At 43.0% G+C, this 14,991-nt stretch overlaps 1 protein-coding gene across 1 annotated transcript in view; it reads right to left on the bottom strand.

Moving 5' to 3' along the window:
• Positions 1 to 14,777, bottom strand: part of LOC117499230 (zinc finger BED domain-containing protein 1-like) — a 119,164-nt gene extending 104,387 nt beyond the window's left edge. The window contains exon 1 of the mRNA XM_034151608.1: positions 13,120 to 14,777. Coding sequence (XP_034007499.1) covers positions 13,120 to 14,777 — 1,658 coding nt within the window. The remainder of the gene's footprint in view (positions 1 to 13,119) is intronic.
• Positions 14,778 to 14,991: the final 214 nt, after the last annotated feature.

The raw sequence follows: 14,991 nt of genomic DNA, 5'->3' as shown, positions 1-14,991 counted from the left end.
AATCATCTTAGTGGTTTGAAATGCAGCCATTCTTAAGCCCCTAATAACTCATAGTGCAGGAGTTTCTATTGTGTACATTTGTCAGGTATCTGATGGGTAACCTGCAGCCAAAATGACTCTACTAACACTACAATGGTCCGAGTCACACTGTCCTTTAAAAATACAACTCTCCTGTCTAAAGCACAGTTTTTCTCTTAAGTTGTCCTTGCTATTTGTCATTTTCTGCTAACAGCGTGATGATTTGCACAGCCATAACCAGCGACAATAGAGGATATGCAAATGGTTTGCAGCAATCGCCAGGTTTTATTATCCCTCCTTTTATAATCCTCAGAAGGAGATTTTTCATGTGCCTCGCTGAGATTTTACTCGGCTTTATAAAAATATGAAAAGGGAGAAAGATGGCTTAAGTCAGCTTTGGTAAGTTGTATGTCTTCAGTGAAAGTTATGAGAGTGTAATGTAAGCAGCCTGCAGTGTACCACTGAAATAATAAATCAAAATATAGAATCATATTTAAATATACTACTAGGAGTGGTGAGAGTTTTTGTATGCAAGGTTGACATTTTGAAAACCCTCAAAGTCCTATAGCATAGTCAAACTCACATAACCAATTCCATTTTTGTATTTGCAGTGTGAATTATGCATATATTTATATAAAAAAATCCTAATATGAACCTGAAAATGAGCATTTTACCAGCGCTTGTTAGCTTACATCATAATTGAATAGGTAATTTATGAATCTTTAAAGGAACTAGTAAACAAAGCAATCTAATAAATGTGGTAAAAGTACAAAATGTCCCTTTTAGATGGAGTCGAGTTGACATAAAGTTAATTGGAAATACTCACGTTAAGTATCTAGAATGTGATAATTAGGTACAGTAATTGCCAGAAGAGACTTGAAAGTTAAAGTGTGCCGCAATTGTTTTCAAAGTCGGTTTCAGAAATGATAATTGTGAAGGGCGGTCAGCAGATCGGGCGGCCCCTCTCCCTTCACACACATGCTCCTGGCAAAACGTCATCGTGGCGCTCGCCTCTTATTTACTCTGATCTACCTCCACTGTGACAACCGGGGATTAACGGATAGTCAGGGATACGATGTCACAGGGGATTTAGGGATAGATTTTTGATTTACTTGCGTCCCGTTTGTTTCTGGATGACACATGCGGGAGTTGACCTCGAAAGAAACTATTGGATTTGGGTATCCTAGCAACGACTGAGAAATGGAGCAGTAATTGTGTAAAAAAAAGGTGGCGGCAGACGAGTCACAACAAGTACAGTTTCACCTATCCTTCCTGTGTCCTCAAAGGAATAACAAGCTTACTGCACACCCATAATATCACTCTGTTTGTGAGCACAGAGCATTATTACACATGGCCTTGCAGAGCCTATAGTTGCTGGGTTTACTGGTGTTACGTAACATTTCTCGTTATGCACAAACTTATGGCCTTTGTGTGAACCAGCTAATCAGGCCAAAACCATTTGCGTACAACAAAGGCATCAGATCTAAGAGCTTGCCTTGGATTTCAGAGATCAACCGTGTTGAGCGGAGTCAAACAACATACATGTTTGAGCGTGTGGGTCCTCTGTTTAATCTGGCCCCTACACGGCGCCAAACTCAGCAGCTTTAAAGGGCCAAATCCCAAGATCGGAAAGCTTTAGCTCCAGATTTCCTCTCCGAACTTCCAGCTAATCCTCTTCCCTCCACAGATTTCCTCGCCTTTTTTTGTTTTTCTTGCCATGAATTCTAAGTGAAATAATAATCGTACACTGATCCTGTCGCTAAGTGTTCCTCATCAAGTTGTATTTCAGTGTGTGTGGATGAGGACAGTACAGTACATGCAGGAGAAGCTATATCATAACACAATCTAGTTAATAGTCTTGAATTCCTGTAAAATAAATCCTAATAAATAATGCATTGGTTCTAGAAAAAATTAGATGTTTATTTTTCTTGGTATTAAAAAAAACACACACACTTAATAGAATTTGCCCAAGCATTCAATTCAGGAAGCAAAATGTAATATTTAACAACAAATGGTTTACTGTATTTATAGTGGGCTATTACGGCCCGCGCAGTAGGCTGTTTGTCACATTATTTGTTCTCCTCTTCTCGCCGTCTGTCTCACTCAACTGGTAATAAGCTGCGTAAGTGAATAACAGTAAAGATGTCAACCCCCATACCCCCTTTTTTTTTTCCCACACGCTCTTTGCAGGGACCCTTAATCCCCAGAGACATGAATGGCAGTGTCACCAATCATACACGTCACCACCCAGCCAATCAGAATCCTCACTGGTGGGAGACAGAGATAACAGGAAACGTATTTTTTTATTATTATTTATGTCGCAGTGTGACAGAAGGAAAAAAATAGACATTTGACGAGTGACAACTGGAAACTACTGATATAACTTTTCCGCTGTCACATGTCTCCGATTATTGATTACATTTCAAATGGTGACACAGACACATACGCCAATAGAGAAACAGAAAGAAAAAGAGGATTACAGACACATCGAAGTGAGACTGTCATATTTTTTATTTATTTGGTAAGAATTATTTAAAAAATAACCGCTGATTTTAAGTTTTGCATTTGGCCTTGATATCTTTTGGTTTTGACACAAAAAAATGCTACTTATCACCGAAAGAAAGAACAATAATTCAAGTGAAATATTATATTTATTAAAATGAGATGAAACAGAATATATACAGGCTGTAAGAAAAAGAAGAAATGATAAAAACTAATTCTGTATATATATATTTGTTTTTCTATCAAATTGAAATTGTAAGTTTGCACTGAATGTATTCCAAACATGAATACTTTCCTGAATGTGTTAACACCCACGGCACCGCTGTGAACAAAAACACCCTTGTTATTGTATGCTTTCTCACTGATATTACATTTTACAAGTGGGATCATGACCATAGATATTTTCTTTTGTACATATTACACAAATGTTTGCATTAAACATTAAATAAAGACCCTTATACAAACAGAGAACGAGGCCAAATGTGAAAGACACCAAATTCAAGTGAGTAGGTTGAAGAAATGTTAAAAACAGAAGAGTGTGAGACAGAAGGACCAACAGGCTGTTAGCCCACAGCTAGCTCCAGTTTCCCTGCACCAGCGGCAGCAAGAACATATCACATCATTAGCAGAGCATCGGGCCGTAACCGGGCTGATCCCGCCCTCCCCATCCCCCCTCTGGCTCTACTTTGTCTTACACACTCACAAACACACTTTTTTTGTTTCTCTCGCTGCTTCATTGTCACTCTTAGTCCGTCAGATGAACTGCAGCTGAGTTACAGTACAGCGTGTACAGAAGCCGCGCCGCTTTGATATTGAAAGCGTTTGAAGACTGTCGCTAGATTTTAAAACGTATAACATATTGCGCGGCTCTGACATCATCCTCATTCAATACCTGTAAATGTGTATCTACTCCCAGCATGGTCTAACCCCAAGCCCACCCCTTCACCCCCCCCTTTGGCATGACCATCACATGTAATCATTGGAAGTCAGCCGCCACACAGGGGAGCAGTTTGAAGTGCGATCCCTGCACCACGCTCCGGGGCTGCAAGTGCTGCGAACGACAGCAGTGCACTCTGGGTAGTTTCTCTCATCATCAAGCTTGTTCTGCAACATAGTATAGGATTTTGTATTGTCAGCATCTTAAGGAGGTCTTTTCAAATATGTATCAGCTAGCGTTAGCCTTTTTAAAGAGCCAGGTGAGTTTGGAAATAACTAAATAGGTGTGTTGTATTGGCCATGAGTTTGCTTCGGTGTTAAACGTTGTTGTGAAGTTAAAGATTACTGAGCATGCCTCGAAAAAAGTTACCACAGTCCGCTTACGTCATGCGAACAAGGAAGTCTGTTAGCTTCTAAGAGAAACAGGATGCGTTCCTTCCTGCTGCATGCTTTAATCCCTGTTTTCTATGTCGTGGTGATCTAAGGTGTTTGTGACTTGATTCCAGTACAGCGAAAAAGTAAAATGACTGAATCATCAACAAGAAGCTACATTTTCCTCAGTGCTGCTGCAAAGCTCCACTTACATTCCCATGTGACCATTTAGACGTAACATTAATGCAAATGATTCACAAGCACTGCACTGGCAGTTATTTGTTTAAACAAATTGTCACCCAGTGTAAAAGCGTTTGCATATTAGATCCGTGTGCAGAGTATCGGGCGATATGAAGCTGCTTTTGCCTGGTGGCTGTACCCCAACCCCCCCCAGGAGAGGGAAATATTACTTAGAAGAACTAAAGCACTGCCGGATTTGTCTTGAATGGTAGTTCTTGACAATGCATTTGGAAAAATATGAAGAAAGAGAGCTCCCCTGAGACTGAATCAGCCTCAGGATGTTATCATCAAGGAGCACAGAAGTGGAATTAACTTTATTGCAAAATCTGCCTAATTATTAAATCATTCCTTTATTTTGGTGTCTCAGAAAATATATATATTATTTGAACCATGTGATACATCTTAGGTATGTCCCTATAAGAGAAAACATAGGACAACTTTTGGCACATATTTGCTATTTTTCTAACCTACATTTGCTACATGTTGATAAAGTCATAGATACCTAATAACATATTAACATGTTCAATAACTCAGATTGCATTATCTGTTCATATGAGAATGATGTGATCCTAACATTGTGAGGCAATGGATGCTGCAGGGGCTGCAACAATGTTAAAATTGAGTAAGTGTTTTTGCCTTGTTTCAAATTCAAACAACTTCACTCTTAAGAAGAGTATCTGCTGCCATTTACACACAAAAAATAAGAATAAAAAGACAACAGTATTTTGTTTTAGGACAGAACAGAATAACTCAGCGGCAGTTAAAATGCAGCCAGCATTTTTGAACACAGGCACTGATGAAATGGAAATCATGTTCCCCCCCCCAAGCTTTAACTTGTTTTGTGTCATTACAAAGAGAAACAACATATCATAGCCACACATCCCCCCCCCCCCCCCTCCTGCTAACCGAACCTGACACCTCGTGCCACCGTTCATTCTCGCCCGCCGGGGAGAAACTCCAAAACAATTCTGTCACATTTAGTACAATTGTCCTTTTATCTCACAGCAGAAAATACAAATCCTGAAGGCAATCCATTTGTGGTGGCATGTTGTTGTTTTTAAACACAATTGCTTCTAACTCTCCCTCAAATGTCACCCAATCAAATCCAGTTACTCTCAGCTTTTTTTATTTGCAGACAGTAAAAAGAGGAGAGTGTGAAAGACAGAAAATCCCCTCCAGGGTTGTTTGCCTTTGTGATTCCAACACTAGCGGCAGCCCAAGTTCGGAATTACAACCACCAGTGAATGCTTGGATGTTAATTAAAGAATGCAAATTTCATGTTTCTGGTCCAAGGCTGACACACACTCAGGGCCCAGAGGTCCATGAGAGGGAACACACACACCAAAAAATATGCACACAAACAGCAACAGACACACAGTTTTGAAGGCTTAAACCCACGCAGACACACGTGCACGCCCGTCTGAAGGCCCTAATCAGTGTCTCTCATCCCCTTTGTTCTAAAAGATCGAGATAAGACAGTCTGCAGAGCGAGTGACCTTATGGGGGTAAAACTCAGGAAGCTGATTATACAGAATGTTCATAAATGTGTTTACCAATATGCAAAGGGGGGGCCTAAAGTGGGTCAGAACTTTTTGGGAAGTTTGCAAAGGGGGAACGTAGGCTGCATATGAATGTGAAGTTTGGGTGGGAACACCCACACAGAGGAAAAGAGATGCAGAAAAGAAGGCGGATAAACATACATATTTTACTCCTGCAGCGAGGTGGACACAGAGTTTATTTGTTTAAACTTGGGGAAAAGTTTCTCATTAACTATCGGGTTTGTTTGACTAGTTTTTACTTTTAATGGATGTATTGGCAGGATCTTTAATTCCTTTCTTTTGTTTTCCCTCACTGTAGTGTGTTATATAGGTTTTTGTGCATGTAAATGGCTAAGAGGACGGACATCGCTACGCCTCTCAAACTACATTTAGAACTCTTACATTCCTACCTCGTTTTACAATTTGTAATACTATTTATATATTTAAATTTAATCTGGAGTGAGTAGCTCTCCATCCATCCATCCATCCATCTTCTCCCGCTTATCCGTGGTCGGGTCGCACAGGTAGCAGTTCCAGCAGAGAGCCCCACATTTTCTTTTCCCTGGCCACATCAACCAGCTCTGACTGGGGGATCCCAAGGCGCTCCCAGGCCAGCGAAGAGATATAACCCCTCCACCTGGTCCTGGCTCTACCCCTTGGTCTCTTCCCAGCTGGATGTGCCTGGAACTCGACGCGAACGAGGAGCGGTTCAACTCCGAGTCCCTCCCGGATGACTGAACTTCTCACCAGCCACCCTGCGGAGAAAACCCATCTCGGCCGCTTGTATCCGTTCTTTCGGTCATGGCCCATCCTTCATGACCATAGGTGAGGGTAGGAACGAAAATGGCCCGGTAGACAGAGAGCTTTGCCTTCTGGCTCAGCTGCGGTAAAGCGACTGCAGTACCGCTCCCGCTGCTCCGATTCTCCGGCCCGTCTCACGCTCCATTGTTCCCTCACTCGAGAACAAGACCCCGAGATACTTGAACTCCTTCACTTGGGGTAAGGACTCATTCCCTACTTGGAGTGGACAATCCATCGGTTTCCTGCTGAGAACCACGGCCTCAGATTTGAAGGTCCTTAGTCCACCGAACTGCAGACCCCCTCCCCATACTTTATGTCAGATATCATTTGTTTGATGGTAGAGATCTGACACCATTACAACATAATACACACATCATGAATAACAACTGTATTTAGTGTGTTGTGTTATTAAAAAAACATGTCTATACATACATTACACAATAGAAGCACCATTAGTCTAGCCTAAATAACTTTGCTTACAATATGCACATTCATACTGCCCTCTGTTTGTCTTCTTTGGCATATCACATTAACATAAATGTGCACTGTTGCATTGCAGTCAACATTTTGTGTAGCTGTAGTGGAAGGGATGTGAGTCTTTTTATGCCTCATTAGAAAAACACATAAAACACTACTAGCAGAATATGTTTCAACAGGTTCCCTCAGCACTCCTTTAAGAGTATAGAAACGCGTCACAGCAGGGAAACTTCACCAAAAATATATATGCAAATGCTGATAAACACTACACCAAACATTATTGCTTTTTCTTCCAGACTCCAGCATCATGTCATGGCTGTGTGTTTTGGTTTTGGGGAAAAATTGCTCGAGATACTGAAAGATATTGCTGCGTTTTTGTTAGTATGCATAGGCTCATTTTTGCTGTGCTTACCATTTTTTAGAGAAGTCAGAGTGAACTTAATGCAGAGCCTGTGGAGATGTAGCGTCATCACTCCTGCATAATGGATCAAATAGCGTTTTTCCTTTCTCCCTCTCTTTTTATGTATTGTAAGTACGCTATCAATCATACATATGAAAAACAAGCAACTGGATGAATGTAAACGTAGACGTGTGCATGCATGCATGTTCGTGAATACATCATGAACACACAATTCAGATGACACACACAGAATAAGCAGCTGTACATCCACAGACTCACAACACAAGCGCATTACGAGGAGCAGTCGAGGCACAACTTCAGAACGACGCTTTTAATTCAGTCATAAAAACAAAACAAATTACGTCGTCCACTTTGACAAGCTAATGTGCTGTGTTTCACAGCTCTGTGCCCCGCAGGCCAGAGTCACAGAGTAATGCTCATTTTTCTACCAGATAAATTGCGACAAACTTTGTAAGACGCAGCGAGCCTGTCGGCAGGAAAGTCTAAAGGCAAAATCTGTAATTAGACACACAAAAAAACAAATGATATAATAGTTCTTCTGACTGAGAGCGCAGGGAGAGAATTGGTGGAGCTGTCGCCTCAGCATGAAGGGCTGAGCAGAATGTGACACAAAGATGCATCATTCGCAGTGTGCTTTGTTTTTGGGATGTTATTGAGCAATCTGTTAGATTTTCAGGGGTTACGTTTCTGCAGCTGTGGCAATAACGTTTGTAAATCCTGAACAGCAGATTCAATTGTGTTGGGTGTTTACCATTATGTTTCCAGAAACTCCGTTTTATAAATGTTCTGATGTGATGAAGTACAAATGCTAACAGAGCCGGCCAGCTAACCAATCAGAGCAGACTGGGCTCTGGTTTCAGACAGAGGGTGAAAAGAGGTGCTGCAGCACAGGCAGTATGAGGAATATAAAGAGCTTTCTGAACATTAGAGCATGGAGACATGTCCCAGTAGTGGCACAAAATGCAAATATGAACCTGAAATCAGCATGATAGGACCCCTTTAAATATATGAGAATGAACCAATGCACAGTAACAGAGAATCCAAAGGTCAAGGGACTGATAATTTCCCTGATATTAAGCCATCCAGCTGGTTTCCTACTGGGTTTAATACACACTTGGGATTGTTCTGTGTGAGCCAGGTCTTGCACCATCTGCCTCGCACCTCGTGAAACTGCTTACTGTCAAGGAACTCCATAATAACATGACAAATGTGTCAAAAGTCATACATCATTTATACGTGGCGGTTAGTTCTTAAAGTGCATGGCTCGTTTCCCCCGAACCCAAAAGGTGAAGTGAGCTCCGCCACAGTATTCTCTGCCGGAATCAGGCCAATGAGCATGAAGGACAGCAGGGCCGAATTTAACTGTGTGTGAAGACAACATTGGCTGAGTTTATGACCCCTGACCTTCGCTGTGTCTCTCCAGGCACGGGGCTCGATGCTTGTGGTGCACTCTGGGATGCGTGAAGGCGGTAATGACTCTTGACTCAACAGTTTGGCTTTGTCAGCCCGGCCAGCTGTGTATTAATCTTCATACTTGTGTGTGGCTGCTTGTCTCTGTCTTACGGGGGGAAAGAGGGGGGGTCGAGGGGATGAGAGTGTGTGTCCATGTCTTTAATCCTCGCCTGCTTAATTATAAATCTTTCCAACTGTCATGGGCTCCTTGCTCGGATCCCAAGAGTTTCTGTTAATATTGTCATGTCCCCAAAGCAAAATGGCCGACCAGCAATTAGGCCCTTCTGCAGAAGACCCTTTCAGGGGTGACTTCTCTGTGGATATGGGGACCTGTTTACTAGCAGAGTCGCAGTGGAGAGCCTTTCTTCTTTATCCTTTGCAAAAAAAATGTTTTGGTACGGATTTAATGACATAAATTATTTACACAAATAGAAATGGAAAAATAAACAGCTACCGTCACTACCTTGCATGCGACTCTTACAAAAGCGGTTGTTATTCCGCGAAAAGGGGTCTATTAAATTAAACCCACTCACTTACTGCCCAATTGTAATGAATTATTTTTGGTGCAGCTATTTTGCAGGGGTCACCACAACTCAGCAGTGCATCTGCCCTTTACCGGCTTCATGTTTTTGTGCAGATGAGTCATTTTGGAAAAACATGATTAATTCATTTCCATCTAACCACTCACTATGGCATCGGATAGATTACTGAAACAGCAGGAGAGGTAGATGGAGGCAAAAAGACAGCGAGAATGATGAGAGGGAAGAATGAATCTGAGAGGAGGAGGGCGGGGGGTACGGAGGAAAGAAAGGGAGCAGCGGATATTAGCGTGCGAGCGATAAGGGAAGCTTGAGATGAAGAGGACATAGCATAAACTCCCATACACATACACCCACGTGCAAACAAACAATTCCACTTTACTCGGCTCTACTCCATAAATCAATACTCTTTTTTTCCTCTCAACTGCAGTAGAGTCCCTTGGCAAACAAGGAGCTGGGCTGTGGGGAGGTCCCATGCCACCTTGGTGACCCCAAAGAGTCTTAACAGCACACATGTGACCTTTAGCTTCCTTCAGAGAGGCGCTCGCTCTTCCCTTATCGGCTGTCCGGGTGCCTCTGTCGCCTTCCTCTGTGTCAGACAGTTATAGTGACCTTTATTTAAGCCAGCATGGGGATGTAGTCTTCTTCCGTCTTTCAGCGACTAAGAGCTTCTACCTTTCTCCAACACGGCCCCTTGCCCCAGAGCAAAATGTCTTCACTTTTTAGAATACCTTTTCTTCAGGTCGAGGATATGTCAAAACTCACTTCTTCAGGTTCAACTACTTTTCCATAACAACAAGGATCCAAAGGAAGAAACATATCCAAATCTTACATACACTTGTAATGACTGACAAAAAAGAACAATCATCTAAATTGATGCCGAAGAAAGACTTAGATATCGTCATATTTAGTGTGGGTCATGCTCCTAAACTCCTAAATCCTACGCATCCCATAATGCAACACGATAGCATCTCTTCTTTACACCGTCTGTTCCTGGTAATTGCCCATTTCTGTCAGTCTTTCCATCACAGATTTGTAGTAGGGTCACCCGGGTGGCCTAGGGGTTAAGATTGCCGCTTTCTCATGTCTACCTGCTTATAAATGTATCAAAAGAGGAGATAACCCCAATGACATCACCAGTTATTCTTTGAAGACATTAGACATCTCTCCCTGGAGCTACTAAAGACTTTATTACATCCCTACAGTTGTGTTTTTCTCCTCAATGAGTCCCAGTTTGAAGACATCCCAAGCTTCCCATTCGTCACGTCTCATTTTGTAGGGGCTGCACCATTTCTCCATCAGTGTCTCAGGGCATGGACGATGATCCATGAGGTCAAGCATGCAGTTCAGCGGAGTGATGAAAATGGATTTTAAATGCCTTGATTAATCCCTGGTATGAGATGTTTCCCCCCCATCCCTAGATTATCACTTATGAATGATAGAGAGGGAGACTCAGCTTGGTCGTGACTTCTTTTGACTAATTCCATGGTTAACGGAGTGGACACAATTGAGCAGGAATTGTTGTATAAAACAATATTTTAAGGGGGTAAAAAAGCAGTGTTTTTCCCAAACTTTGTACTATAAACTGCATGTAGTAAACTGAGATGTACTATATAACAAATTAGGTTGAACAGGGACCATCTCAAGATAGTGTAAAAAACCTCCATTAGTATGGCCCTTTAAGCTTAGAAGCTCCAACAGCTTTATTGAAAAAGAAAATTGTTTTGAATTGCTTATTCAATTCAATTTACCCTAAAAGCTTGTGTGTGAGGATCCAATTTCCAACAAGTAGTCAGCGAGGTGTTTTTATCCCTACGTTCATGAGAGGAATATTTCTCCAGAACCACGTGCATTTCATGGACTTACGTGTGCAGAATGAAATGGGCGCTGGCTTCTACTCAGACACATGCACACAGTGCTTGGCACCATTTGCTTACCTCGTAGAACTTCTCATTGTTTCATCATTATGTAAAAAAAACTCATCGTGTTTAACAATTCCCTTGTCTTTAAGTGAGGGGTTGTGATGCAAATTCCTTAAATTCTGGCTCCATCATGTATGCTCTCCAGCCCCAGGTAGCAGGAATTAATGAGCGTTTCTGTGCTGCACCTGAGCATCATCATGCAACCTAGTGGAGCGGCCAATTTCCCTCAAACTGGCACTGCCCTCCTAGTTAGCTGCTAAACCCCCCGAGGCGCTGAGGGATTGTTTTCAGCGGTTAATTGACAAGATCCTGGTGGTATTCCACATCCACACACTCATCTGTAGAGTGGTGTGTGTGTGCCGTGAAGCCACCTTGTCATGCGTACCACTATGACCTTCCAACTGAGGCATTTGTTTTAAAGTAAAGGTTGCGCCACTCGCTAGGACATGCCTTATTTATGACTTAATTATACACATCTAGTGACTATCTTTTAATATGCTTTTCCAATTATAGCCTTTGTCAGGTCCTACGCATGCCAATGACTCAACCCTGATCAGCTGTTAATGAGTGAATATTATATGATGTTTCATCAAAACTTCCCAACACAAATAAAAGTGTCCGCTTTTCTGGAATAACCATACATTATTTTAATGGTGATCACTTTTATGGGTGTTGAGATCATAAAACCTGTCCAGCATATACTGCACGTTGTAAAAAAAAAAAAAAAGCCTTTAAATTGGTATTAAGGGATTTTTATGCAGCAGCAGCAGCAGCAGCAGCAGCAGTGAGTAAGTATTATTGAGTCGAGAGGAAGGAGGAGAGGAAATGGCCCTGAACAAAATGGGCTCGCCGTCTGCTTGTCGCTGTGTCTGTCTCTGGGTTTGTGGCGGAGTGACAAAGAACCCGAGGGCGAAGTGATTCTGAAGCTCTGACTTTGCCAACAGGCAACTAATCCCCAAACAAAGCTCAGCTGACCTGAAGCTGTCTGTCTGCAGTATTCACAACTCACACACACACAAATCCATATGCACATGTTGTGCCTTGCACACGAACTTGTGGAAAACCATCTTGCATCGGTATGTTGGCGCTATCGATACAAAAAGTAACAACTGCAGTACTGTATGAAAAGAACATAATACAATATGTACAGCAGCATTAAGCCCCGAAATATACCAGGAGCTTCTTTACAGTAAGAATGACACCATACTAGCCAGTAGGGATGCCAGAAACTGACCATGACCAAAATCGAAGATCGGACAGCCCTGGCGAATATTAATCGATTAATCGCCCCCCCCCCCCATCCCCCCCCCGGAGGAGGAAAAAAAAAACACTGACACTGGAACGTGTACATGGTACAAAAGGGCTCTTCAGGTAGAACAGTATTAATAATAGCATCATTGAAATAAATAGCCTACTTTATGTGTGTGCGTGCATCGCGCATCTTCAACTAAAGGCTATGGCAGGCACTTTAGAACAATAGGCCGTACAATTTCACCTTCATAGCCTAGTAAACAATCACGAATAAAATAATACTGCAGTAATCAGTTAACAAAAACAATAGCATCACTTGCTTATGCATCAAAATAATAAATCAAAATGGCATTATAGTCTATAAATAACAGTAGGCCTATTGTATTGAACATTCTAACAAACAGTAGCGAGTGAGTCTTTTAGGCTATAGATTGAAAATTAGGCTCCAAATACAAATTAAATCAGCTTCACTTGCAACAACAAAACGTCTTACTATTTAGTTCTTGTTCAAAAAGATGAGCTGGTCGACGTGGTCAGGGTGTAGGCGAGAGCGTAGCCGGTTAAGGATTAGTCCTGCCGCCGAAAAAACCCTTTCCGAGGGCACAGACGTGGCTGGCACACACAAATATGACCTCGCAAGTTGTGCCAACCTTTCGTACTTCGTCTCATTTACTCTCCACCAATCGAGGGGATCCAAATGGGGAGCGATGCACTTTTCATCACAGTAGTGGCTTAATTCCATTTCAGGCGTTACAGGTGTCTCCGCGTGGTATTCTTCGCCAAACAATGTTAGCATTGCAGACTTGTTGTCGTATCGTGGTCTCTTGGCCGCTGCAGACCCCCCCGCTGCAGACCCCCCCGCTGATTCAGACTCAGAGGAGTCCTCCTCGGTGATCTCTGGTTTGGCGTCTGCTCCCACAGCTAAGGCTGAAAGCAGCTCCTTGACTCTGGCCTTGACAGCATCCCTGAGCGCATCGTTAGCAAACTTTAGATGTTTATGCCGCGGGTCAAGAAACGATGCGATGAACGGAACTTTCTTGGCACTCTCCACTTCGTCGGGTTTCAGTCGCCGTTTCAGTGACACAGACACGGTTTGCTTGTACTCCGCAACCTTTTTAGACTCTTCTGGAGCAACAGGCAGGTGTTTGGTCAGCAAAGTTGCTGTGACAGGATAAATCATAGAGCTGGAAACCCCTGACTCTCCACACAGGGCAGTAGTAGCGCATTTCAGGGAGCGCAACACTGGCAGCATCTCTTCCATCACGATCCAGCTGTCATCGGCCAGGTCAAGGGTCCTAGCGTCTGACAGAGTTGTGACACTTCGGTCCGAAAGAACCGCAGCAACAGCCCAGCGCTGCTCCAGCAGGCGATCAAACATGTCGTAGATGGAATTCCACCTCGTACGACAGTACTGTATCAGGCGGTGATCTGGCAGTGTTTGATCAACCTGTTTCTGACAAAGCGCCTGTGTTGCTACTGTGCTGTGGTGGAAATGTGACACAAGTCGACTGGCACCGGCGACAATATGATGTATGGGCTTCAGCTTGAATCCATCATTTATTGCAAGTTGGAGTGTATGGGCATAACATGGACTTGAATCCCAATCCAAGTACTCATTGTTGGCGAGAGTAACATTGCTCGCGTTGTCATGCACACACGCAGTCACTTTCTCCAGTATCCCCCAGGACTCGGTAGCACTGCGGAGCCCCTCAGCTAAATTCTCTGCCGTGTGCCGTTCGGGCGTTGCACGGGTCTGTAGAACCGCACTCTTCATCTCCCATTCACTATCGATATAATGGCAGGTTATGGTAACATAAGATTCAGTTGTGAGTGCCGTCCACCCGTCGGTGGTTATCGACACCTTTGAGACAGTTGATAAGCTTCTGCGCAGATCTTCTGCCTTATCTTTGTACAGCTTTTCAATTCGTTTGGTCATTGTAGTACGGCCCGGGACCCTGTAATCTGGTTCCACGCTTGCCATAAGCTCAAGGAAACCGCCTCCTTCCACGAAACTTATTGGCAGCATGTCCTTCACTATCATATTGGTGATAAGTGCAGTTATGTCACCTGCACGCCTGTTATCACAACGACGTGGCCTTGAAATGAAGTTGGTAATGGCCGGCTGTGCTGCGTCTGTGTCTGTAGGCACTTCTTTGGCATGCTTCGCACTCAAATGCGAACGCATTGATGACGTTGAGCCGTGGTAGACCAACGTCTTTTCGCAGAGCTTGCATCTGACTTCTTTGGCACATGTCAGTTCGAAGTAGTTCCACGAGGAACTCTTCTTTGGACGTGCCGCTCTGTTCATCTTTCTTTGTGTTCTCACTGTTCTGTCGCCAATAAATCAATCGCACGTGTGACGGAGAGGGAGGGGCGGGGTCGGTGTGCAGCAGCAGTCTGCACTCTGCGCTGCTGGCTTCCTCCAAGTTTACAGTAAAACAAACTGGTGGTGTGATCAATGGTCATTTACAATTATTAATACTATTACTATTATTAGCATTAGTCTATATTTTGGTTGAAAC

This window comes from Trematomus bernacchii, unplaced genomic scaffold (genome assembly GCF_902827165.1).
Source record: "Trematomus bernacchii unplaced genomic scaffold, fTreBer1.1, whole genome shotgun sequence".
Lineage (NCBI taxonomy): Eukaryota > Metazoa > Chordata > Actinopteri > Perciformes > Nototheniidae > Trematomus > Trematomus bernacchii.
This window is presented reverse-complemented; position numbering and strand designations above follow the sequence as displayed.